This window comes from Euleptes europaea, chromosome 6, assembly GCF_029931775.1.
Source record: "Euleptes europaea isolate rEulEur1 chromosome 6, rEulEur1.hap1, whole genome shotgun sequence".
NCBI classification, from domain to species: domain Eukaryota; kingdom Metazoa; phylum Chordata; class Lepidosauria; order Squamata; family Sphaerodactylidae; genus Euleptes; species Euleptes europaea.
In genome coordinates, this window is record NC_079317.1 from 86,416,007 (window position 1) to 86,443,955 (window position 27,949).

General features: G+C 41.6%; 1 protein-coding gene across 1 annotated transcript in view; it reads left to right on the top strand.

The window, feature by feature from the left end:
* The window catches only part of INSC (INSC spindle orientation adaptor protein), a 116,865-nt gene that overhangs the window by 23,867 nt on the left and 65,049 nt on the right, over window positions 1-27,949 (top strand). The window contains exons 2-5 of the mRNA XM_056851051.1: window positions 15,419-15,764; window positions 18,695-18,747; window positions 20,131-20,254; window positions 22,341-22,454. Of these exons, the coding sequence (XP_056707029.1) occupies window positions 15,419-15,764; window positions 18,695-18,747; window positions 20,131-20,254; window positions 22,341-22,454 (637 nt within the window). The remainder of the gene's footprint in view (window positions 1-15,418; window positions 15,765-18,694; window positions 18,748-20,130; window positions 20,255-22,340; window positions 22,455-27,949) is intronic.

The following is a 27,949-nucleotide window of genomic DNA, read 5'->3' on the forward strand; positions in this document are numbered from 1 at the left end:
ATACTAGCTGGAGATCACCTGCTATTACAACTGATCTCCAGTCGACAGAGATCAGTTCCCCAGGAGAAAATGGCTGTTTTGGCAATTGGACTCTATGGCATTGAAGTCCCTTCCCAAAACTCACCCTCAACAGCCTCCACCCCAAAAACCTCCCACCGGTGGCAAAGAGGGACCTGGCAACCTTACGTGTTTTAGGTGCTTGACCAAAACATTTCTTTTTACCCAGGCTTTTGAGTCTCTGCTGTGGGACCTCTCCCTCTTTAACTAAACAATAATTATTTTGGTTGTTTCAATTTGAAGCAACTTAGTTGTTTTTTCTTTTCTTCTGCCACTTTTTATTTTATCTTTATTTATTATTATTATTTACCCAGGCTTTTAACTGTGGGGATTTATCTTTTTAGCTGTCTTCTTGACTGCTTCAAGTCTGAGTTTTTTTTTTTAATAGATATATTTAAGATTTCTATGTGTCTGGCTTATTTTATTTATATTGATAATTTGTTATTATTTTTGTTGCATTTTTACTTATAAGCTGCCTCAAGCAGGGCTCTGGAGAGGCAACCCAACATTTCCCAAAGTTTTCTGACGTTTTTCCTCATATGGGTGCAAGTGGTAGCCCAGAATTCCCTTTGCAGAACATTTGGATAGTTTGAGCTACATCGGAACAAAGAAGAAAGCCAGGGTTTGAGGAGGGTAATTGGAACGCACATTAGTGGCAAACATTCAAATCATGGAAATATTGTGGGAAAGGTAATAACTTCTGCATCCATCTTTTTTTTTACCCACACCTGCATTATTCTTTTGTGATAATATATCTGAAAAGTTGTCACACATTAAAATGTTCACAGAAGAAATTTTTCAAAGTAGCTGATAGATTAAAGGGCAATTAGTCACCAGGCCTAGATGGCACTCACCCAAGAGTGTGGAAGGAATTCAAATGCAAACTCTCTAAACTGCTGAGTCCAGCATGTAGTTTCTGCTTGCTGTAAGCTTCTGCCCAAGAGCAATGGAAGACAGGAGTATGACAAGTATTAAAATTAAAAAGATATAGGTGGCGATCCTGCAAATGACCCTTCCAGTTTGCCTGGACCTGTAGAAATTGTAGTAAAAAGCAGCATATCTACACATGATAGGGTTACCAGGTCCCTTTTCGCTACCGGCGGGAGATTTCTGGGATGGAGCCTGAGGAGGGCGGGGTTTGGGGAGGGGAGGGACTTCAATGCCATAGAGTTCAATTGCCAAAGTGGCCATTTTCTCCAGGTGATCTGATCTCTATTGGCTGGAGATCAGTTGAATTAGCAGGAGATCTCCTGCTATTACCTGGCAGTTGGCAACCCTAACACATGAACATCGGTGTATTCTATTTTAATAAAAACTGTCAATAAAGAAAAAAGAAAACTGATATAGTCTGTCATGCACTTTGCCAACAAACCTAGTTGTACAGTGTCTGTGGACACTTTCAATGCCACTACCTGTTTCCATCAAGACATTCTCCTTGCCTCAAACATTCTATGAGGCATACAATGCATAAATGTATTTGTTCACCACTTGCTCTTCTATCCATACAGAGTATCTGCAAGGGATTGGCAATTGCCTGCCAATCCACCCAGCTGCTCCAGAGCGGGGACACGATGTGATTACATCACGTAACCGCATCGCGCGTAGGGTTGCCAACTGCCAGCAGGAGATCTCCTGCTAATTAAACTGATCTCCAGCAGATAGAGATCAGTTCACCTGGAGAAAAATGGCCGCTTTGGCAATTGAACTCTATGGCAGTGAAGTCCCTCCTCTCCCCAAACCCTGCCCTCCTCACGCTCCGCCCCAAAAATCTCCCACCGGTGGCGAAGAGAGACCTTGCAACCCTAATTGTGCGTGGCCGTGTGCGTAACCTCTGAACTTACTCTGACAAAGCAAAAAGTACCCTGGAGATATTGTAGATTAGGAAAACAGTGGAGGAGGAAGCAATGCTTACCTATCCCCACCCTCTGTGACATAGTCAAAATGCAAATGCCTGCTTTTTAGAAGGAAAAACACTGAGGAATTCATTTAAGGAAAGGCTGAGACTCACTGGTAGAGCATCTGTTTTGTACTCAGAAGGTCACAAGTTCACTTCCCAGTATCTCCAGTTAAAAGGATTAGGTAGTAGTTGACATGAAAAACCTCTGCTCAAGACCCTGGACATCTACCAGTCAAAGTAGACAGTACTGACTTTGCTTGATCAATAGGCTGGATTAGTATAAGGCAGCTCCAAGTTTTTGCTGAATTTCCAGTCTCAACTGGTTTGGTCCTAAGACTTATTTATTAAAGTTCTCTTTAATAAGATGTTAAAAACATAACAGTTTCTTCTCTTATAAAGGGCGTGTTAATACAATTAAAAGAATGTAAAAGGAAAAAGAAGATTTTCAGGGAAAAGTCAAATTTTTAGATGAGGTGTCAGTCTACTAAATAAATATTCTGTAGACAACTCACTAAAGACTATCTGGGCTAATAAATCATCACATACTCGGAAGACTTGGCACAACATTTCATTAACCCTATAGATATCTGTGGGCTAAGTAATGCAAGCGAATATTTGGAGCAGTTATAAATCTCTCACCACTGGTGGAAAAAAAAACATGATGTATGAAAATTAATTCTGTACAGCTTCAACTAATAAAAAAAAGTAAAGGTCCCCTGTGCAAGCACCGGGTCATTCCTGACCCATGGGGTGACGTCACATTCTGACGTTTCCAAGGCAGACTTTGTTTGCAGGGTGGTTTGCCAGTGCCTTCCCCAGTCATCTTCCCTTTACCCCCAGCAAGCTGGGTACTCATTTCACCGACCTCGGAAGGATGGAAGGCTGAGTCAACCTTGAGCCGGCTACCTGAAACCAACTTCCATTGGGATCAAACTCAGGTCGTGAGCAGAGCTGTTGACTGCAGTGCTGCAGCTTAACACTCTGCGCCACAGGGCTCCTTCAACTAATAGGCATTGATATAAGTGTAACAAGTAATAAGATAATGCTCATGGAGCAATGCTGATGATCATTTTATTAGTGATTCCATGGAAAGCTGTGTGAAGTGGAAAGTGTGTGTGCGGGAGGACGAAAATAGTCATATCTCCAGGGCTTCACTTTACTCATGACAAAACTATGTGTTTTTTATGCAGCTGAGTGCAACAAATTTAAGTTTTTATAAAATGTTTGTTAGCATTAATCAATTCGTGTTTTAAATATTAATTGTTTCAATTATACCTCTACTTCCCTGATGGAGACCCAAGGAGGCTTGCATCATTCTTGTCTCCTCCGTTTTTTATTCCAGTGACAACTTTATGAAGTAGGCTAGGCTGCAAGCCCTGTGGTGCAGAGTGGTAAGCTGCAGTACTGCAGTCCAAGCTCTGCTCACAACCTTAGTTCGATCCTGACAGAAGTCGGGTTCAGGTAGCCGGCTCAAGGTTGACCCATCCTTCCATCCTTCCGAGGTCGGTAAAATGAGTACCCAGCTTGCTGGGGGTAAAGGGAAGATGTCTGGGGTAGGCACTGGCAAACCACCCCCTAAACAAAGTCTGCCTAGTAAACATCGGGATGTGACATCACCCCATGGGTCAGGAATGACCCGGTGCTTGCACAGGGGACCTTTACCTTTATTTTTAGGCTGCGAGTATGTGACTGGCCCAAGGTAATCCACAAAGTTTCCATGGCAGAGCAGGGATTCAGTAAAGAAATAACAGCACCACAAGGCCCCCAAGTATATAGAAGGTCCTAAATAACAATTTTATAATGCAATCCCAAAAGATCAATGCACAACTCTATAAAGATATTACTACAGATAACATTACAGATGCCATTCAAAACCACATGAAATACTCCATGAGTTCTTCATGTATATAATCAGTCTAATTCAAATCCAATGTGCATGAAAAAACACTGGTTGAAACAATCCTGATTGGGAAATGGAAGACAGAATTGAAGATGAAGGTCACAAGCCGAAAAGGTTACAAGCTGAAGACGACATCCAGGTAATCAGTTGTTTCGCATAGCTTCCCCTGTTCAAACTGTAGCACTAGAAAGGAGATGTATATGCATGAAACATCTTCCCTGGAATTCACAGCCTAAATTAACAGCTTTAGAGAGTAGGGATTCAATCATAGATCTACCAAATCCTAGTCCAACGCTCTAGCAACTATATCACATTGGCTCCTATACTATTCGTAATTAGTGGTACTTCTTATAAGTGCTAGATTCTAACTAGCTTGATTTGGAATTGGGCCCAGCAAGTGGATCAGTTTTCCATATCTGGAAATCCCACAATGTTCCCAAAGACATAGTGGGAAATGCAACATGGTTTCTAAATGCCCCAGGAGAATTCCCAACTGTAAGCACTCAGACCCCTCCTCCTGTTAAGGGGTGCCATGGAAGCATGGGGGCCAAAGACTGGCATAAAAACAATTTACTGCTCCCCACAAAATGGATGACCCTCAGTGAGTTTTGAGATCCATCTTGTGTGTCAAGCTTGGGCAGGAAGGAGGTTGGCAGCGGAACATTTCCCCTGGCCCTTAAGGTGTGCCTGGCTGGACAACGGGGCTAGCTAATCCCCCTTGTGTCACCCCAAGTTGATTTAATCTGTGCTCCGAGCAGACCATTACCCATCCTGGAATCATAGAATCATAGAGTTGGAAGAGACCACCAGGGTCATCTAGTCCAATGCTCTGCAAAATGCAAGAAATTCACAACTATCCCCCCACACTCCCAGTGACCCCTACTCCATGCCAAGAAGATGAGGGAAAAAAAGACACACTCCAGGATCCCTGGCCAATCTGGCCGGAAGGAAAATTGCTTCCTGACCCCAAAGTGGTAGTCAGCATTACCCTGGGCATGCAAGAAAGGGCTATGAGAGCCAAACACTGATGCAAACCTTCCTGCCCTCCCTGTCACAATCTGTCTAAGGTCATAGAATCGGCATTGCTGACAAATGGCCATCTAGCCTCTGCTTAAAAACCTCCAGGGAAGGAGAGCCCACCACCTCCCTAGGAAGCCTGTTCCACTGAGGAACTCCTGCAACTGTTAGAAAGTTCTTCCTAATGTTTAGTCTGAAACTCTTTTGATTTAATTTCAACCCATTGGTTCTGGCCTGACCTTCTTGGGCAACAGAAAACAACTCAGCACCCTCCTCTATATGACAGCCCTTCAAGTACTTGAAGATAGTTATCATATCCTCTCTCAGTCTTCTCCTCTTCAGGCTAAACATACCCAGCTCCTTCAACCTTTCCTCATAGGACTTGGTCTCCAGACCATCTTTGTTGCCCATCTTTGTTGCCCTCCTCTGGACACGTTCCAGCTTGTCTACATCCTTCTTAAATTGTGGTGCCAATAACTGACCACAATGCTCTAGATGAAGTCTAACCAGAGCAGAGTAAAGCAATACCATCCCTTTGCGTATCCTGGACTCTAAGGGGGAAGATTCTTCTCCAGCTGGGCTATAGTCTGTGCAGGAAAAAAAACCCCTCAGTGCTTTAATGCTCACCTTAGATTGGAAGCAAGTATTACGAGCCCCCCGCCAGTTTGTTTATGAACCAGGAAACCACAATCGCCCGTGACATCATTGATGTTTGGCAGCAGCAATTCTGTTATAAAAATTAAAGCGGAGCGAGCTTGTTTTGCATGCAGATGTGGTTGCATCACTTTGAACTACTCTGTACTGTCACAGAGGCATAGGTAGGCTGGAGATGTTTTTTTACCAACACTGAAATAGAATGATCACTTTGGAGTGGGGGGAGTAGATGCATTTTTTTAAAGGTTTTAGTTTCTACTGAATTATTTTTGCTGCTGAATTTGTATATGGATGTTTTCTCCCACTGTTAAATCTATTTAAATTGCCTTTTTGTCAATATGTCATAATACTGATGTATTCTGAACTTCTCAGAGGAAGAACAGCATTATTAATGTGATACATTATGCTAATACTATTAAAAGCATAAACTGACATAGCTCTGCAGTTAAGGGAACAATAATTCACTTCCATGCACAACTGATGCTACATTTATCCTTGCTGACCATTATGCCAGATCTACCACCCACCACATCAATGAGATACTTTCCCCCCACCTCATTCTCTCCAGCTATGTCAAGTAAGCCTTTTTTTCTGTGATGCCTTGGCAAAACTCCATAATTTTCATCCCCTACCCAAATTGTCTAAATATTTATCACTGAACAAAGAGTTCAGTTTGTCCATATTAATCCTCGCCTTCTCCTTCCTTGCCCTATGCATAGCCTTACCTGTATCAAATTTTGGATTGTTTAACTTTTTGATGTACAGGCCTGTTGTGTTGCTACGCGAAGTGCAATGTATCTTGATAGTCGTGATTGTGTTGTATGATGTATGTCCATATTCAGAGGTGGTAAACCTTTGAATACTAATTCTACAAAGCAACATCAGGGGAAGGCTGATAGCAGAAGACTTATAGCACAACACCTTAATCCCATCAGCAATCAGAGTCCATTCACAGAACTCTGATCCGTCTTTTAGCATATAATGGGCGAAAACGCATGGTTACTTTATCCTCCTTTAATCCCTGTTTCAGCCAGGATTCAGCCAGGATCGAACGCATGCTTTTCGCCTAATGTGTGTTCGATCCTGGCTAAAACAGGGATTAAAGGAGGATAAAGCGACCATGCGTTTTCGCCCATAGATTCACCCTCCAGCTCCAACTAACTTGCAGAGTAGATTAAACCAAAACATCTCTTGTCTACTCCTCCCTTCCTGGGACAATCTTCCAAACATCCATACATATCCAAAACTCTATACCTGTGTTGGCGAACCTATGGCACGTGTGCCGCAGCTGGCACGCCACGTGCGGACCCGTCGCGTCTGCCTAGGGCTGTGCCGTGTTGCCGTGGTGAGGGCGCTGAGGGCGGTGCTCCTTCTCCCCAAGCCCATGCTTCCCAAGCCTGCATTGGCGCTCTTCCTCTCAGCTGAGCTGCAGCCGCAGCTCAGCTGTTTGTCGGGGCCCCACGTGTCTTCAGTTTGGACCAGGACCTTGCCACGCCCCCTCTCAGCTGAGCTGCGGGCCCCCCGCCCGTCTTCAGTTTGTCTGGGGCCCCGCCCGTCTAAAAAAGCATTTAGAAAATTCTGCAACATTTGCAGACAATCCTACAAGCCATCAGGAAATCTACAAGGAATTTTCTAGCATTGTAGCAGCTGCAAAGGTGAATTTTAGTGACAGATTTTTACAGTTCCCTAAGATGGAGACAACCTTGCCACGCCCCCCCTCTCAGCTGAACTGCGGGGGCCCTGCCAGTCTTCAGTTTGTCTGGGGCCCTGCCCGTCTAAAAAAGCATTTAGAAAATTCTACAACATTTGCAGACAATCCTACAAGCCATCAAGAAATCTACAAGGAATTTTCTAGCATTGTAGCAGCTGCAAAGGTGAATTTTAGTAACAGATTTTTACAGTTCCATAAGATGGAGACAACCCTGTGTTTTCTTACTTCCCCAGAGAAAGCCAAATTTGAAGAACTTGATCTTTCCTGCCTGCACTGGTTAGATTTAGAAAATCTGGAAATGGAGCTAACAGAATTTCAAGACAGCTCTATCTGGAAAAATAAATTCTATGACCTGCGTGAAACACTTGAGAAGATAGAAGGGATGACAAAGGACAACACAGTTAGTTCTGAAAATGAAATCCTTAAAGTGTGGAATTCTCTGCCAAATAATTTTAAGTCAATGAAAGCACTTGGGATTGCTTTCCTTACTTTGTTTGGATCATCTTATGCTTGTGAGCAGCTGTTTTCAGCTTTGAATTATATCAAATCTGACACCAGAAACAGGCTAACAGATGACCTGAGTGCTGCATGTGTTGCTCTTAAACTTACAAAGTATGAGCCAAGGGTAGACAAATTATCAGCATGCACACAACAGCAAAAATCACATTAATTGTTCAAAAAATTTGACGATGTCCTCAAAGATGTCACAAAAATGGTGAATTACATCATGGCTCGTGCTCGACAATTGTCGACAGTTTCAAGCACTTCTTGAGGAGGTTCAGGCACAGTATAATTGTTTACTTATATACAATAATGTCCGGTGGCTGAGCAGAGGACGAGTCCTGGAGAGATGCATGCCAAATGCAAACTTTTACCTTTCAATAAAAAGTTGTTTGTATCACTGAAAGCTCTGTTATTGTGTTTTTCTTTTAATGCAAAATATGTGAATGTATGAGTTGTTTTTTCTAAACTAAAACCTCAGTATTCAGGTTAAATTGCCGTATTGGCACGTGGCGATAAATAAGTGGGTTTTGGGTTGCAGTCTGGGCACTCGGTCTCTAAAAGGTTCGCCACCACTGCTCTATACTGATGTTGTTATTGCTATTTAATCAGGCAAACTAAAGTATTCTTCTCTGTCGCCATTACCTCATGCTCTTTCAGACTTTAATATCTCAACTACTCAAAGAGTAGTTGTCCCTGGCAAAATCCATCAGTTGCAAGGAGGGACCTGGCAACTCTGCTTATGGACACCCAGTTCTTTTTGGTTCTGACAGACAAAAATGAAGAATGGCATGGCTCATACAATACAAAGGAAAGAACATAATTATCTAATAGAGAGAATGTCAAGAAAAATCCATAGATTACCCTCAAACTATTCTTAGTTTATGCTTTCTAATATTCACTTTTGTAACTGAGAAAGACAGATGCCTATGGTGCCCACCCAACCTATATTTTCCTGCATAGTGTAATAGGAATACTGTGTGTGAGTTAGGTAAATATATCGATCATATCTGGACCTAAAGTCAATATTGCAGAGGAAACCAAGAGGAAATCTCTTGGTTTTCTCTGTAACACAGATATACGGGCTGAAGGGCATTTGCAGAAGACAATTAGCAGGTGGCTCAGAGTGGTAAGCTGCAGTACTGCAGTCCAAGCTCTGCTCATGACCTGAGTTGGTTTCAGGTAGCCGGCTCAAGGTTGACTCAGCCTTCCATCTTTCCGAGGTCGGTCAAATGAGGACCCAGCTTGCTGGGGGTAAAGGGAAGATGGCTGGGGAAGGCACTGGCAAACTACCCCGTAAACAAAGTCTGCCTAGTAAACGTCGGAATGTGACGTCACCCCATGGGTCAGGAATGACCCGGTGCTTGCACAGGGGACCTTTACCTTTACTTTAACCAGTGGCTTTCCACTGCAAATGTTGCTTGTGTAATTGTTGCTTCAGTTTTTCCCCCAGATGGTGGGCTGTGTGGGTCTGTTTGTAAAAAATGGTGTGCAGGCATTTGTATTGAGGAATCAGCAGGCACTCTGTCTCCCAGTCGCTGATGCCCTTCTGGAAGTCTCTCCTCATCTCTGCATTTCCATTATCTCATTAAATGTAGAACACATTGTTCCACTTCCAGTAACTGTGGCTAAACTGGTATTATGCCTTCTAATTTCTTTTCCTGATGAGGAAATCTAAAAGAAGGATGCGCAGTTACTGTAGTTATTCATGTACTGCATTTCCATTCATTGAACTAGAAATGTGGTTACTAATGTAGGAAACTTGCATTGCAATTGCATAATATGTTTATGAGTCTGCTTTCAAATGTGAAGGGGTTTAATAGGACTTACTGTGTTAGGAGCAGAAGAGAGTGAGAGATTTACATAAGTACACATGCGCTTTGTGTGGAGTATCACTCTTGTTAGTGGAAGAAAACCTTTATTTGCTATTCTTGTTGTTTATCATACTCCTAATCTTGCCTCACAATTACTTGTAGCTGTGATGCTAGCCAAGGTCTCATTCTTTCTGTTACTGCGATGTGCCTGATTCCTTCAGGAAACAAAAAAAATACCCATTTTCACTATGCTATTTGTACAGAACCTTCCACACAGAAGGTAGGCAGTCGGTTCCTCGTGTTCCACAGTGTGTAACAATCCTGACTTTCTTTCTCCTGAGCATCCCAGGACCCTGGAACACCTTAGGATAATGTGGGACTATTGATAAATGTGCAGCCTCCTCAGACTATTCTGTAACACCACCATTCACCTGAACATGTTTACTCTGTTATTATATATCTAATTCCGGGTCCTTAGTGTGGATTAGAAAACCTATAAACTGGGGACAGGAACAGCTGGAGAAGATGTCTTCATAAACCTGAACAAAAGCCCAGGTTTGCATTAAATCTGAAATGTAAACCAGAAAAAAAAATACATTGGAGGATTAAAACTCAGTGCCTGTAGCTTTAAGAAAAGAATGCCCACTAAGACTACCTTCTGTGTTTTCAGGGCCACCTTGGGGATTGCTACAGAACCATAACAATATCCCCCAGACTTCCAGGTAGGGTGGGAGACCTTCTGCCCTGTAGCCTCAGTTGCCAGCCACCGCTTGGTGAAGCAGCTTTTGGCAAATGGGAGGAAAAATAGGTGTTTCAGTGATGCTGCACCAATGCACTGATATAAGTTCTGGGTTCACACCAGAAATGACATTGTGTGCATTTGCATGTCCCCATCCCCTAAACCTCCACCCAGGTGCTGTTACTCAGCCCAACCAAGTGATATTTATGTCATATCCGGCCCTCATAACAATTGAGTTCGACACTCCTGTTCTATAACTTCCACTATAGTTGGTTACTATTAAGAAATTGTTTTATATTCAAATAATTCTCAGTGTGTACTCACAGCTAAGCCCTGACCATGGCCTATGCTAGCCTGATCTCACCAGATCTCAGGAGCTAAGCAGGGTCAGCCATGGCTAATCCTTGGGTGGGAGACCCCCAAGGAATACCAGGGTGGCTATGCAGAGGAAGGCAATGGAAAACCACCTCTGATAATATCTTGCCATGAAAACCCTGCTGGGTTGCCTTAAGTTGGGTGCAACTTGACGGCACTTTACACACACACACACTCATAGCTAAAATATGTAAGTCAAAACTATAAACTTTTTTGGTAAATCGCAGTTGAATTGGGGTTGTATATAATTCATTCCAGATTTGTGAAACGTTTCCATTGGCTTCTGTTTGCTGTGCTCTATGAGCATAGTTTTAGACCATTATGAAAACATGTAATTTTGGTTAGGGCATATGGTCAAATGTTCTTAAACCTTATTGGACGCTTAGAAATGTATTTTTTTTAAAAAAACAACAACACAGAAATGTGAAGGAAGAAAGTCAAAAAGAATTTTTTTGTTTGGAATCGTATACGTTTCTCATACTTTTTGACCACCGAGTATTAGAACTACTGAAGGCAACACTTACATAATCATTTTCATTTTCTTTTCTGTGAACTAGACAGCAATACAATGATCTACATCAGCCCCCAATTTTGTGTCTGGAGAAAGTGAGCCTGGGTTGCCCTTTAGTAGCACAGGATATGTGGTCAGGTTTGGTACAGACTTATGAAAAACAGCGTGGAATCTTCTTCGATTTCCTGAGTTCCCAGTTAAAGAAGCGTCAGGGTTGCCACAAGGACAGAACTTCAAGCCAACATTGCGTTATGTAACACACCCTAAATGACTTATGGCACATGTTCCATTCTAATTAAACTGGAGTTATTACCCACAAGCTGTTCTAGCACTATCTTTAATGGAAGTGACCTAGCTTAACTGTAAATATGATAGGTTATGAATTATACCCCAAGACTGCAGCAATTGTGTATCTAATTACACTTGCTATGCTCACTTTAGTGCAAATATGCTGAGAACTGGATTTATGACTGAAGTCCAAGATTGTAATCTTCAAACCATTCGCTTGGATTAGTCCCATTGGCTTCATTTATACTTCAGAATATTTATTTTAGTGTGAGGTCAGTGTTGTAGTCTTAATTGTTCTAAGAAATAACAGTGGGAGCTTACCACACTGAAAAACAACAGTGCTTTGGTTCTTCTTCAAATGTGACCGCTTTTCTTTAGCCGTATATTTTTCTTAATACTCTGAAATGTTTGGGCTGATTGTTTAGTGTAAATTGGAATACTGAATTTTGAAATCATTCTGTCCAGTGAAGATTACACATATGCTGCCGGATAAGTAACTACTAGGGTTGTGCATATCAATATACCTGAACTGAAAATAAACCCAAAATTGGCCATTTCGGTAATATTTGGCTTTTGTTTTTACTGAAGGCCAAAACCTGGGGATCTCCCTGAAGCCGAATAGGCGATTCCTGAAAAAGCCAAATAAATAAAGGCTATTCGCCTTTGCTCAGATGCATGGCTCTGTGCTTTCTCACATTTTTCTCTTTTTTGACTGGTTGTGTTACCTTTTTGAGGTCAGGGTCATGTAATCTGATCAACCATTCAGTATAGGGTTGTGCACACAAAAAAATTCAGTAAATTTTGGGTTCAGGTTTATTGGGCCCAATTTTTTTTCGGTAAACCCAGAATAAGCCGAATAGCCATATCAGTAAATATTGGTATTTGGCTTATTACCAGGTTTACCAAAAAAATTGGGTCTATTATAGTCTATGGGGATTTTTTGAAGTGCCTGTGGGGGCATTTTTGGACAGAGTCCCCAAATTTGCAGTGTGGCTGCAAGGGACTCTCCTTAGACGGTCACCAAAGTTTTGTGAACTTTGGGACAGGGGGTCCAATTTTATGGGCCAGCAATTTTAAAAGTACCCCCTTTAGGATTATGCTGTTAATTACTTTTTTACTATCTCTTGCCAGGAGAGTAATTATTTTGCAATCTTTTATTCAGGGTCACTCAAGAAATTCATTTATTAGAGAAGAAATGTCTGAATAAAAGCCTTTGAATCAAAATGGGAAGAAACCCATAATGGATAGGTTTTATTGCATTTTCTATGCACCCAAAGTAAGCTCTATCACATGAAAGCTTATACTGGAATAAATTTTGTTAATCTTTAAAGTGCCACTGGTCTGTTTTATTTTGCTCCTAATATCCATCTTGGATATTTCAAATTTGTAATTGACATTTTCTCATGGTAATTGTTGATACTTGTTGGCAGATTTTGTATATAATTTATGATTATGTAAATTGATGCAAGTTATCACTGTGGACAATACGTGAGTGTTTGGTTCTACGTTGAGTGGTATTGGATTTCATTTGGAAATGGTGTATAAAAATGGTTTTTGTACTCTAGAGAGAAGGTACTTTGCACAAACATCCAAGGAAGAGAACAAATATTTTTGTAGAATGTTTCAAGCACTGCTTACAGGTACTCCGTCTCAGGACACAGATCACAAATGGGAGTTTCTACTCCTCCATTTGGGGATCCAAGTACAATGCAACCAACACAGGAAAGTAAATTGGCAAGCATTATAATGCCACTGTATAAATATGTGATTTACCCACATGTGAAATGTTTTTTACAGTTCTCCTTTCACCATCTAAAAAAGCATATTAGAACTGGAGGGGGGTGCAAAAAGGCTCACTAAAAGGGTCTTTATATAATACATAATGAATTTGTATGATTTATTGCAAACAAAGAGTGGATATTGTCCAGGTATCTTTGAAAGAGAATTAATTGTATTAATGGGATATCTGTATGAGGCTGATGGTATTGATTACTAGCCAGGGTAATAAAAAGTGTAATCTCTGGGTTGGATCCAGCAGAATGTTTCTTGGGGGGGCGGTTACTGCTGCCTACAGAACATGACTTTTACAGCTTCCCCCTTTCCATGGTAGCCTTAACTGCTCTCCCAAATCTTTCTCTTGAGCCACAGGGGACCCCTAGAACAGGATTAGGGAGCATTTCAGGGTGCCATGAGAGTGAGGAAACAGAAAGTCACACCGAATGGGTGCAAGGATTTACTGATCCATAGAGCGCTACACTGGATCCAACCCTGGATCCAATCAAATGCTATTTACCAGATTGTAGGGACAAAGAACATGTAATGGCCATCTCCAGCAATATCCTCTTTGGAAACTTACCAAAGCACCTGACCTTCTCTCTCTGAGATGTTTTAGACAAGGTTGATGTTAGGTTATATCCAGTAAGTCAGTACTTAGGGTGTTACACTTGGTCTCCTGTGTTGATGATTCATGAGTCATTTATTTATATACTGATTTCCACCCTATTTGTTCTCTGCTATGGGGACCCAAAGTGGCTTACAGCATCCTCCCCTCTCCATTTTATCTTCACAGCAAGCCTGTGAGGTAGGGCTAGGCTGACAGTGTGTGATTGGCCTAAGGTCACCCACAAAGCTTCCATGGCAGAGAAAGGATTTAAACCTGGATCTCCCAGATCCTAGTTCAACATTCGGACCGCTACAAAATGTTGCATATTTTATATGCCCAGATTCAAAGCTCCAGATACAAAGCTTCATCCTCTCTATTCAGCTCATGCTTGGAGGGGGCCAGATGTACTTGAATGAGGGAAACTTCAACTTAGAACCCTGTATTGGCAACTGACCTTCTTCTAGGTGCATCAGAGAATTTGGATGTGTGAAGCTGGAGGGTGAGAGATTCAAAACTGATAAAAGGAAGTATTTCCTCACACAGCACATAGTTAAATTGTGGAACTCCCTGCCCCAGGATGTGGTGATGGCTGCCAACTTGGAAGGCTTTAAGATGGGAGAGGACATGTTCATGGAGGAAAAGGGTATTCACAGCTACTAGTAAAAATGGATACTAGTCATGATGCATACCTATTCTCTCCAGGATCAGAGGAGCATGCTTAATATATTAGGTGCTGTGGAACACAGGCAGGATAATGCTGCTGCGGTCATCTTGTTTGTGGGTTTCCTAGAGGCACCTGGTTGGCCACTGTGTGAACAGACTGCTGGACTTGATGGGCCTTGGTCTGATCCAGCATGACTTTCCTTATGTTCTTATAATGAGGTAATAAAACACACAATGGGGAAGCACTACCAAAAAACAAAACCCCCAAACCCCAAACCCTGAGATCCTAACAAGTACAGGAGGCAAATTCTTTATTCCAATGTGTGGCTCCCAATGCATTCAGAGTGATTAGCTCTTCATTAGGAGTATGCAAAATAACTTTAACTGGATACCAAAAGAGCTAGTATCAACTACAGCCTGCAATAAGATTATACAATAACCAGTTGGGTAGTACTAGCTATTTTCCAAGCAAGTTAGTTAACAAAGTATCAATCAATCAATCAATCAATCAATCAATCAATCTTTTATTGGCATAAAAAGGCACAATACAAAAGGATACAAAAGAAATGGAAATATTAAAAGGTGCCCTTTAAAAAATAGTTAATAGACAGTTACATTGAATAACATTGTTTGTTGATAATACCATCTAATTAACTGTTTGGCGGGCTTTTAAAACAAACTTTAAAAACTGTGCAACCATTTCCAATATTTGAGGTGAATGGTTATTTTGCATCCCCTTAGTGAAAAACTAACCCTGCATCCCCTTAATAAAGAGCTAATCCCTCAAAATGCATTGAGATCTATGCATTGGAATAAACTCACTTTGTGTACCAAACAGTTTATTTTCACAAGAAGAAACAAAATTCTAACAAGCAACATTTCCCCCTCTATTTTCCTCTCATTTTTAGCATGCACTTAATTCAGGTGGACTCTGTCCAGCGTTGGATGGAAGACTTGAAGCTTATGACTGATTGTGAATGCATGTGTGTTCTTCAATCTAAACCAATCAGCACAGAAGAAGATGCTGAAAATGAAGGTTCCCTTTCATCACAACACACTGCGTGTGATAACTTGCAATTGTTGCTGAAAAGAGCTTGGATTATAAGTACTGAATTGACCAGGATAGTTCAAAAACTAGAGAAGAACAGATGGCAGAGAGTCCACAGCATGACAGTAAGAGTCAACTGCCATGTCCGTTCAATGATAAGCGAATACAATACCTTCACAAGGAATTCTTGGGATGAAATGCACCAGGTATTTATATTTATTTATTTAAACAATTTATTAGCTGCCTTCTACTTTGTGGAACTCACGGTGGCTTGTGTGTGAGTTAAGTGCTGTCAATTCACCTCCGCTTTATGGCGGCTCTATGAATTAATGACAACCAAAACATCCTATTGTTAACAGCCTTGCTCAAGTCTTGCAAACTGATGGCCGTGGCTTCCTTTGTGGAGTCAATCCATTTTATGTTGGCTCTTCCTCTTTTCCTGCTGCCTTCAGCTTTAGCATTATTGTATTTCCAGTGAGTCTTGTCTTCTCATAATGTGTCCAAAGTATGATAGCCTCAGTTTAGTCATTTTAGCTTCTAGGAAGAGTTCAGGCTTGATTTGATCTATAACCCACTTATTTGTCTTTTTGGCGGTCCATGATATCTGTAAATCTCTTATTCAGCATCACTACCATATAAATAAAATTATTATAAAAAACACATAAAAGACCACCATTTAAAATCTTCAATTAGGACTGCCAACAAATAAAAAACTAAATTAGTCAAATGCAGTTTGAAATAAAGTGGTCTTCAGCTGCCTCCTGAAGTGAGGGTGGCAGGCACACCTCCCTGGGGAGGTTGTTCCAGATTTGTGAGGCTGCCACTGAAAAAGGCCTCTGCATAGACAAACTTCTTTGATTGATGGGACAGTCAGGAGGGCCTCTCCCTGTGATCTTAATTCCAGGTCAGGAATATATGGGAGAAAGTGCTTCAGATACTCCGGTCCCAAGCCGCGTAGGGATTTTTATGAGGTACAATTTGCATCCAGTGTGCTCTAATAAACTAGAGGTTGTTTGTTTTTAAATCGAGATCCTCCTTGAGCTTCATATGCTCATTAAATTAACCCCCCCTGCAACTTATATTAGACATCTGAAAGTGTTATGATTAACCCCTTGGAAGGTTTGGAAATGCACATTTCATATGTTGTGCATTATGTCATAATTAGGTTGCCAACCTCCAGGTAGTAGTTGGAGATCTCCTGCTATTACAACTCTATCCAGCTGACAGAGATCTGTTCACCTGGAGAAAATGGCTGCTTTGGCATTGAAGTCCCTCCTCTCCCCAAACCCTGCCCTCATCAGGCTACGCCCCAAAAACCTCCCACTGATGGCGAAGAGGGACTTGGCAACCCTAGCTGTAATGCTATTATTTTGAATGGTTTTGACTCACAACAATTATCTGTGAAATAAATAAGAATTGTAAATTGGAGAAAACCCATGTCTGTGTGGATTTTCTTTAAGGTAAGGTGGACAAACTAGATGTGATGGAGGAGGTGTATATTTACTGTGTGCTTTCTCATGGGTGGGGAAAGTTTAACCCCCTACCTACTGCCAAAACCCTGATACCAATCACAGATCTCTTAATAGCTGTTTCTAGCTTTTACAGGAATTGCAGGAGATCTTAATCAGCAATTTCCTTAGGCCCTGTCTAATTTGGCCCTAGGTTCCATGCAAGCATTTATGACAAAACGCAGATGGCCCTTTATTTTAAAGAAGAGCAGCTTTACAAAAAGGGTAGCTCACAATAGGGAAGGAGGTGGAAAGGGTGATTAATGCTTTCCGTGCCCATTGATGCTCTTCTCTTAATTTCCAGCTCAAACTGTTTTCTACCACCACAGGGTTCTAACCATATGCTTACCATTGTGTAGTCATATTGACCTACAGATCCCAAAACAAGTTCATACATTTTGCTGTTGCTACCACAACTTCTACAATGACCTTCAAAATCTGTCTGTTTAAGTTACTGGAATCCAGCTGTTCATAAAATGCATTTTATGTGTATGTTTTATACACACAAACAAGTGGGAGACATGCAAGGACTCGAGGGGGCATTTCATTTTCCACTCCCCCACTGTTTCCTCTTTCCCTTCCCTGAAAGCCCCATAGCCTCTCTCATTTCCCTGTTTCCTTCCTTCCCTCCTTCCCACCCGCCAGCCAACCTATCTTTATCTGCCCCAGTCTTCAGATTTCCCTAATTCCCTCCCCTTGGCAGCCTCTTCCTGGGAAAATTCAGTCCAAATTGCATAGTGCTGGCTAAGCTAGGCCCAGGTACACAGTAGGGAACCTCCAAGGACTTGTGCACTTTCCCCTGTATCCCCTCCTCACACTATTTCCTCCTTTCCCTCCTTCTGGCTCAAAGTCACTCAGCGAGCTTCCATAGCAGACTGGGGATTTCAACCTGGGTTTCTAGATCCTTGTCTGAAAGTCTAATCACTGTACCACACTGACTGGGGTGGCTGCTGCTGAATAGGAGCACACAGCCAGTTTTGGGTGAGTCATCCAAGTCACATGGTAATTGAATTACCATGGCATTGAATTACCCTGTGGCTGCTACCAGGCCTGACCCCAATGAGTTCTTTCTCAGTCAAAGGCCAAATAGTCCTGGAAAGGCCCTGTCCCCTCCCTCTGCCTTTTCTTGACAGAAACCAAGGCTTGAGGGCTGGCAATATTGTTGTGTTTGCCTACCAATGGACACTGATGGTATTCATTTTGTAAAGCTACAGATGCTCTTTTCGTCATTTGGGGGTTAAAATAAGGTTGCCAACCTCCAGGTACTAGCTGGAGATCTTCTGCTATTACAACTGATCTCCAGCCGATAGAGATCAGTTCACCTGGAGAAAATGGCTGCTTTGGCAATTGGATTCTATGGCATTGAAGTCCCTCCCCTTTTCCAAACCCTGCCCTCCTCAGACTCCGCCCCATTAATCTCCAGGTATTTCCCAACCTGGAGCTGGCAACCCTAGGTCAATATCCTTTTTTTAGTTTCAGGATTTTCTGCAAACCTGGGGCTTTTCTCAGGTTTGCAGAAATATCTGTGTTGTTTACCCATGACCCCAGTCTGAATTTAAGAATCCACAGATGGGATTATGTTGAAGATTAGATATATTGACATATAATATTTGTATTTTTTTATACAGTATGAAAAAGTGTTAGTGGAGAAATGTTCGGAACTTACTACAGTTACTGAAAGGTAATATTACATGTTATTGGTTATGATATTTTTAAGTTATTTTTATTTAGAAAACAATTATGCCAACCTTCCCATAGAACCTGCTCAAAACCTTTTTACCATTTCAGATCTACCCTCTGAGCTTAAATATGGTAGATATTACAATTTCATCATTTTTCAACCATTTAATCTAGCTCCTAGATCCAGCTGAAGTCACCAGTTCTAGTAACTGACTTCAAGGACCCTAGAGTGGAAAACAAACATTCCTGGCCTGGATTCTGAAAAAGTCATCCTCATTTCTGGCGTGTTCCTGACATCTCTAATGTGTGAACCTCTACTTTGCACTCCCCAGCTTGCCGTGGGGAGATGCTCCGTTTACTTACATTTCATGCTCAGAAACATCCTGTCACCATTGCTTCAACATATGATCTCCTGCCAAGTTAAGCTGAGTAACTGTTGTTTTGCCTCACCTTGTGGCAGCATCAAACAATCACAACTGCTCATTCTTCCACTTCATTTGATTGATAATTTTAATGCTGTGTTAATGTATTACTTGGGCATTATCTTCCATAGTATTTCAGGTGTTCATGTGAAGCCAATTTGAACATCCCTTAAGATTATTACCTTAGCAATGAGGTCTTTTTTCCTGAATTTGGAACATGGATTTACCTAAATTTTAAACTGAATTCAGATCTGAATTTTGAGCTCAATGTTTATTTCTTTAGGGCATAAAAGCCACCTCTCCAGGGTCTTGTTCTATGCTGCTTACAAGTAACCCCCCCACAGAAAATCGTTAAATTCGTCATATATATTATAAACAATATGTTTTATGGTATATATTTATGTATCACAACATAAAGCAGTATTTCCAAATAATTCAAAACTACTCCAGTTTTTGCCTTCTTCAGGATAGATATTTGTTTTGGAGCATGTACATTTAAATTTCAGCACCCTACACATATTTGGGGGCAGTCTGGGTGATTATGGGGTCCTGAGCAGGATGGGCCCTCCGTACCCTGTTTATTCCCATCCAACCCAGTCTGAACAAGAATAAAGGGCCCAATTTTCACAAAGCATTTCCCTTAAAAATGCACCACAGTTTGTATTTTGACTCCACTCCCCCCACCACCATTTTTCTAATACCCCCTCTAGCTGTCATGGTACCAAATCAGCAAGGGGTCCTGGCAATAGCCCAGGCTGACCCATAGGTAAGAACACCCTTGTTCATATACCATGTGAAAACCAACATATTACATGCTGGGAAATGTTATGCGTGTTTGCTCAGAAATCCCCATTGTATTCAGTGTAGATAAGGCCTGGGTACGTGTACATAAAATTGCCACCTCGAATGAAGAAGTTGATGTTGTAATGTGTCATTAATTGAGCTACCACATTTCCTTTAAGGTGCATACTGATTGAAGATGAGCAGATATTAAAGACTATGAAAACTTGCATTAATGATGCACTAACTACAGTTGCACAGTATTTTGGCCAACTGATCGAACTAGCTTTAACACATGAAATAAAGGTTAGTAAATATTTAGTATTCTGTTCACAGCTGCACTTATCAATACTTTATGAATACCTGTTTTCAGTTTTGTATTGCTTTATCCTAATCTACTAGAGCTCATCCTCACATTTCTGGGGATTTGGAATAGAGTTTTATCGCTTCCACCTTTCACGTGGTAAATGTTTAGTATGCTTTAGCCTAACATTGCATTCTTAAGGAGAGTTACTCCCGTCTAAGCCCATTGAAATGAATGGGCTTAGACTGAAGTAACTCTCCTTAGGAATGCACTGTAAATTTACTAGATATTTAATGGCCTAATGGTATGGTTTCTTGTTTTAAAAACTTATGCCACACAATACTTGGAGTAAAACCAAAGTATTTTATGAAATTGCTCTTAAAAGCCCCTCAGTATCCACCTTTCACACAATTCATTTCTTGGTCTCTACTTTTCAAGCAACTATGAAATAAAAAACACATAATAAACCAAAATCATAAATTATCCTAGATTATCTGAATTGCTATCACTGTATTACTGTGCAATCCTAAAGTGAGTTACTGCAGTCTAAACCCATTCATTTCAATGGGCTTAGACTGGAATAACTCCTTTTAGGATTGCACTGTTACAAACCATTCCTGAGAGGCTGTAACAGTGACTGGAGGCAGAACAGCCACGCTGCCTCCAAAGGAGGTTTGCCCCCCCCTCCCCACTGAGGCTGAATAGTTTCCCTTCCCGCAAAAACCCGTGCAACAGCTCCATAGGGTTGCACGGGGATATGCCACCTAAAAAGGTGGTGTATCTTGGGAAAATAGAAAGGGGGCGTTCCTGAGCTGAAAGGGCATTGGAGGCCACCTAAAGGCAGCTCCTCCCTTGGCCCTGAGCCAGAATGCCCCAGGAATGCCCTGGGAAAGCCCCGGGGAGGACGGCTCATGGAAGTGAGCAATCTGGATGCCGCCGCGAGGCTGTGCCGGCATCCCTGAGCAGTGCTGCTGTGACAGTGCTGGGAGGACAGCGTCTGGGCCTCCTTGCTGGTGTCTGTGTCACCCTGGGCAGCGTAAGTAGCATGGGTGCTGGCGCAGGGGGCCCAAACGCCGGCGCAGCCCCTTCCTGGCCTCCAAAGGACTTTCGTCCTTTAGGCTCAGGAACGGGCTGTTAGACTATAAGAATTCAGGCTAACAATGCATAACAAGAGGGATTTCAATATATGTTAATGTTTATCTCTGCTTTCTTGTTTTTCTGAAAGCCATTGAGCACCACTGTTAGAAGTACAGTGTAAGAGTATTATGGATGTATATGAGGATGGCCAAATTAACGGAATTCCTATATGGAAAGGATATGGAAGAATTTGAAAAAACATGGTCTAAGGCCGCCTCATATTGGGATAAATTGGCAAAAATGGACTTTACAGTATTACTTAGCGAGTTATAGAAACTAATTTTAATAATTTTATATTATTGTGACACTTCTTCGGAAGTCGGGTGAAGGGTCACTTTTTAGGTGGGTGGAGGGTGAAGGGGTTCTTCTTCTTGGATTTTATAATTTAGTATTTTATAATTTAGTAATCATGAATGTAATAATTTAGGTATATAGATACCCTTCTGTATTTTCTTTTTGTATTTTTAATGTTAATTTCATTGTATTTGTTTTGTTTCTGTTTTGTGTTATAAAAATTAATAAAAATTTATATAAAAAAGAAGTACAGTGTAAGAGTTTAATGGCTATATATTTTATATATAAATGGTAAAAATTTTATTTTAACTTTAAAATTACTCAGTGTGCCAAACTTTGTAGTGCTTTTTGTTTATTGTTTAAAAAGCAATATAATTTTCAATAGATGCAATAAAATATTATATATTAAATTCTAGATGGTTCCATAATTTTATTTGGGATACTATTTATTGTTTTAATTGTAGTACAAGCTCAGTGGCTTGGGAAACAAATAATGGCATTAGCAAACTGGAAGACAGACTATTCTCCCCAAACGATTACTCTCCTGTTCAGTTATAATACAATACTTAAGCTGATATAAGCAAAGCCTTGGTCAGTGCCCTTTCTTTTTGAATGGAAATAAATGAAATGTATTGTATTGTGGTATGTGTCAAACAGAATCTTGTCAAGGAAATAAATTCATCGGATAATCTGTATTCTGCTGAATCGGCGACAAACAACTTGTTTAGTCTTACCCAAGAAGGTGCTCATTTGTGTCGCATCATTGCTAAGGTAAGTCAAACTTGGACTGTCACTCATTCTCAAAACCACTTGGATTTTTTGTCCATGTGCATGCGTTTTTATGGATGATCAATCACAAACAAATCCCATGGGATCTTGCATCATGAGAAACCCAGAAAGCTATTTTGAACCTGAGGAAAAAAAATAAGGGGCCTGGACACCGTAAATAAATGCTCATATAGGCTAACAAATACATTGCTATTATAAAGCCCAACTAGTAATCAGTTAGAAACCAGTGAATCCCTACGCATGTGCGTACATATTATAGTGTCCTGAAATTGGTAAGCATAAATGCGAGCGGGGATACAATAAGTTTGACTTAGCACAATAAGTTATTGCAGTCCTTTTCTTATGCTTGAACTTGCACAAGAGCTCTAGCAGAAGCAGAAATTTTGTGCTGGATCCAATCCTATGTATAGACCCAACATAAGTGCACTGCTCTGTCAGTTAGCGAGCACTTAGTTAGATTCACAGAAACCATGTGCATACATATGGACTTTATACGCACCTCCATTCTATCCAGTTACAGTGTCTGAAAAGGACTAAATTATGTGTTGTGCAAAGAATTAATTTTTTTTGCCTGTCATTGGGGACGGTGAGAGGAAAGATACAAGGAAATCCTGTTTTGCACATGGAAATAGCTTTTGTCCATGGAAATTACCAGTGAATCCAAGCCAGTGTTTCTAAATTACTTTAGGTTTTCTCCCACTTAAAAATCAAACGAAGCAAATCTTTAACTACAATAAATAACAACTAACGTCAATGCATTGTGGTCATAAACAGCCTTTTCAAAAATAAGCTTCTCAGAAGATTAGAGAGGTTTATGGCCTGCTGTCCAAACTCAATACTTTAAGAGTTAAGCCTTGCCTTTAAAAGAATGAGTCCCTACAGGCTCCTTAGAAAGTCACCATCACTTTATACATGGCTAGTAGCCCACAGAAGAGGGATTTTAAATTAAGCAATTTAACTCACAGAGTGAGAGGGAACAAGGGAGGAAAGGAACATAGATCTCTCCTTTTATTGTGGAGGCATTCTGTGAAAATCAATGGTGTTTTAATAAAGGAAGGGGAATGGATTATCATCACAACCCCACTCAACCTCGCAGTATTTCTGAGTCTGTTATATTTAGAAGTTTTTAATATCATTCCAGCTTTTCATACTGGAGAGTTTTTACACACTAGACTGTTTAAACATCAAATACAAGAATGCTGAAAAGTTTCAAGCATGATCTTGTGCAGCTTAAAAAAAAGATAATGGAACTACATTTGCACAGAACATGTGTGTGTAAAGAGCTGTCAAGTCACAGCCAATTTATGACAACCCCATGGGGATTTCAAGGCAAGAGGCGCTCAGATGTGCTTTGCCATTGCCTTCCTCTGCATAGCGACTCTGGAATTTCTTGGTGGTCTCCCATCTAAATACTAACCAGGGAGGACCTTGCTTAGCTTCTGCGACCTGATGAGATTAGGCTAGCCTGGGCCATCCAGGTAAGGGCTGCACAGAACATAGTCCTCCCTGTAATCTAAAGAGTTCCTAAATATCAAGTAGAATGGACAAAGGGGTTCAGTTTGACAGAAACCCCCCCCCCCAAGGTAGGTGCCCCTTAGCACCCTTCTGTCCACTGTTTCCTGTGAGGAGAAAATGTTGGTGGCCTGACAGGAGAGTGCCAGTGTTTTTTTGTTTTTTAAAAATTCCTGACTGCATCTGGTTTCTTTATATATTTTTATTGTGACTGTCATACTTACTTACCTTTCTGCTGAATATTCTGCAACTGCCCTATGAGGAGCAGTTAAAACACTTAGGGCTGTTCAGCTTGGAAAGAAGGTGGCTAAGGGGAGACATGATAGAGGTCTATAGTCAGTTTATTAATACAGTGATTGCCAGCAAAAGAGAACAAAAATAGAGGTCTATAAAATTATGCATGGTTTGGAGAGAGTGGACAGGGAGAAGATTTTCTCCCTCTCTCATAATACTAGAATGCGGGGTCATCTGCTGAAGCTGGAGGGTGAGAGATTCAAAACAAATAAAAGGAATTATTTCTTCATGCAACGCATAGTTAAATTGTGGAACTCCCTGCCCCAGGATGTGGTGATGGCTACCAACTTGGAAGGTTTTAAGAGGGGAGTGGACATGTTCATGGAGGAGAGGGGTATTCATGGCTACTAGTTAAAATGGATACTAGTCATGATGCATACCTATTCTCTTCAGGATCAGAGGAGCATGCCAAATATTTTAGGTGCTGTGGAACACAGGCAGGATGGTGCTACTGCAGTTGTCTTGTTTGGGGGCTTCCTGGAGGCACCTGGTTGGCCAGTGTGTGAACAGACTGCTGGACTTGGTGGGCCTTGGTCTGATCCAGCATGGCTTTTTTATGTTCTTATGTTCATGGTCTCCTTACACAAAACAAGGAAGGCTTCCTTTGCACAAAACTGCCCCCCCGCATCACTTCAATCTTTGAAAACAGTTTGAACTAAAAAGGGGGGGGAGCACACGTGCATGTTATTGCGTGTGATGAAACAATCATCCAATTGCTATGAGATACATGTTCATGAGGGATGTCCACTCTGGGGTACCTTCATTACTACTACTATTTACGGAGGTCCTGGTGGGTGGGGTCTCTCATTCCTCCGAAAACATCATCCAGCTCACAGCAGCACTGTGGACTTTAAACAGTCCTTCTCTGGGGCTTATTTCCAGTGGCGATTTTTGGCTTGGGAATTTCAGGATGCACACCCCAAGCAGATACAGTGTTTGACTTGCCTGAAGTTACTTGGACTCAAATCCATAGTGAGCTGTGAGCTCAATTATTCTCTGACAGCCTAACCTATCAGGGTGATTATGAGGGTAAAGGGAGATCCATGAGCTTCTAAAGATGGGACACAAATTTAACAATATGTCCGTTTGTGTTTGGTTGATTTAAGATCAGCAGTCTTTTAACTGTATCTTGACCAATCCCTTTTCTCTGCAAGCACAAATACAAGGATCACTTGGTACTGGAAACTAGATTCTCCACTCCTATTAGATTCGCTAAACTGCAAATGGCCCTTTGCAGTTCATGCTCTGTGCTTCCTGCTGAAAGGATGCTGATGGTTTACTTTCCATCAGTGGAAGATGAGAACAGGGTGTCTTAGTTGTTAGCGGCTAATGCACTAATGTCACTGGATATCTAGCGATGCCATCCATTTATAACTCCCACTTAATAAAGCAGTGGAAAAGAAACATCGCCTTTCTCCAATGCCAACAGTCTTGGTGTCATTCCATTAACCGATGAATTGTACAGGTTTTTAAATGCTCAGTGACAAACTCTACCCTGGGGGTGGGGAACCTTTTTCCCGCCAAGGGCCATTTGGATATTTATAACATCATTCGTGGGCCATACAAAATTATCAATCTAAAAATTAGCTGACCAAGTCCCAAGCAGGCAGCTGCCTCAGATGACACCCCCCCACACACACACGGGCAAGCAGGCAGGCATCCAACCAGTGGTGCACTTGCCCACCTGGTGGCACAGGATGGTCTGTTGCAGCCGCCGGGCGTAGCTTCCAGCTGCATGCCAGAATTGCTCCTGCTCTGCATCATTGGGGCCAGATTCTACAGCCAGCTCCTGCTACCTCTGCCTCCAGGGATGAAATGAGGACACACTGGCTAAGAACCCTCCCCCCCACATTCTGGCCCTGCCCCATTTAACCCCTCCATTGTCACCCCTTCTGCCCCCACCCCTCTTGTAGTACAGAGGGAATACGTTTCTCCATGGCCCAGGTGGGAGAAGGTTAACACAATTTCTTGGGCGGTCCTAGCATCTCCATAGCTAACAACTCTTCTGCAAGGGGGAAAAAGGTTCCCTTTCTCGGCAAAACAAACCCACATCCTCCTTGAATAGAGGCTATTCCTGTCCTCAGAAGGGGGCAGATCACCAGTCTTAGATCCTTCTGAACTAGAGATCTGCCAGGACCCACAAAGGGCCAGACCAAATGATTTCGTGGGCCTTAAACAGCCCCTGGGCCTGACGTTCCCCACCCCTGCTCTACCCAGTACTTGATTAGAAAAAAATTAGTATAATAGCTATTCATGTGTGTGGAAATTTATAAACTGGCACCATCGTATACTGTGATTAGCAAGGTGTGCTAAAATTGACAAGCAGTGTTTTGTTGCTGTTGTTCATATGGGGCAACAGGGTTTTGAAAGTGAGAGATAGTTGGCCCAGTAGTGGTGATAAGCCAAAGGTCTTGCACTCTGATTTCTGCTCTGTTCAAGAACATTCTGGAAACTTTCTCCTGAAAACTCCTTACCCTCCTTAGTGATGTTTACTTCACCTATCTGCATTAATTCTGGAGTGTTTCCAGAAGTCTCCACTGGGCTGGATCCATGGGACGGTGAGCAGTTCTGCTCAAAGAATGGCTCTTTCCCACCTCCCATTCTCTACTGCTTCCCTTACTACTGCAATGCAAAGGGAGAAAGATAATCTTCTCTCTTCTATGCAAAGAAACCCTTTCCACTCAAGGAAGAAGATCCAAGCCGTACTGTATAAGAGCTAATCGAATTTTGTCCTGGGATAATGTACATAGTTTTTATTAACTGCCATGGTAAATAAGATTCCTAGGTAATGGTAAAATATCTTTTTAAGTTTACTTAAAATATATTATACATACAAATAATAACTGTTTTTGTCTAAAATGGATGCTTACCTTAAATGGTTTTCTTTCTCTTTCTGTATAGAAACAAACTAAATTTTGATAGCAGCTATTCTGGATTAGCCCCGTTGGGCTGCTCAATAATAAGTAGCTTGAGGACGATAGCCTTTTTATTCCAGGAATCAATAGAACTTTTGCTTTGCTCTTTCTATGCCAGTAAAACTATTTGAATCACCTTATTGCTGTGTAATGAAAACGAGATAGGAAAAGATAATTTCATTAAACTGTGCAATCACTAAAATGGTGATCTTATGTTATTTGCAAGGATCACCACAGTGAATGGTGATGAATTTCAGAGCTGTAGCCATTGCCATGTGTTACTGCAGGGGGGGGGGACATTGTTAAGGCACTTGATAGTCTTTAATAGGGGTCGCTAGGGGTGCCCCCCAACATCTTTCCTAGTGCTTGCCAAGTGTTTTTAGAAAGTGGGTGGGGCCAGGTGGGGCTTTTGCCCAGCAGGGCTTCTGATTGGCTGTGCAAATTTTTAAAAGGATTGATTTGGCAGCAGCTGCCACCACAGCACAAAAATCCTCACTGTGGCCTTGTATGCATGGCTGTTTCCCTCGCGGTTACCCCTCCGAGACTTCGGGTCTTTGTTTCGATTATGCATGCCATTTCCGACCCGTCAGAGGTTGCCTCGCTCTCCCCCTGCATTTCCCCGCATTTTGCCCGCATTTTCAAATTCAAGATAAAACAGGTCTCTGAAAATGGGGGCCAAATGCGGGGAAACGCAGGGGGAGAGCGAGGTGACTTCTGACGGTCAGAAACCGCATAATCAGAACAAAGACCTGAAGT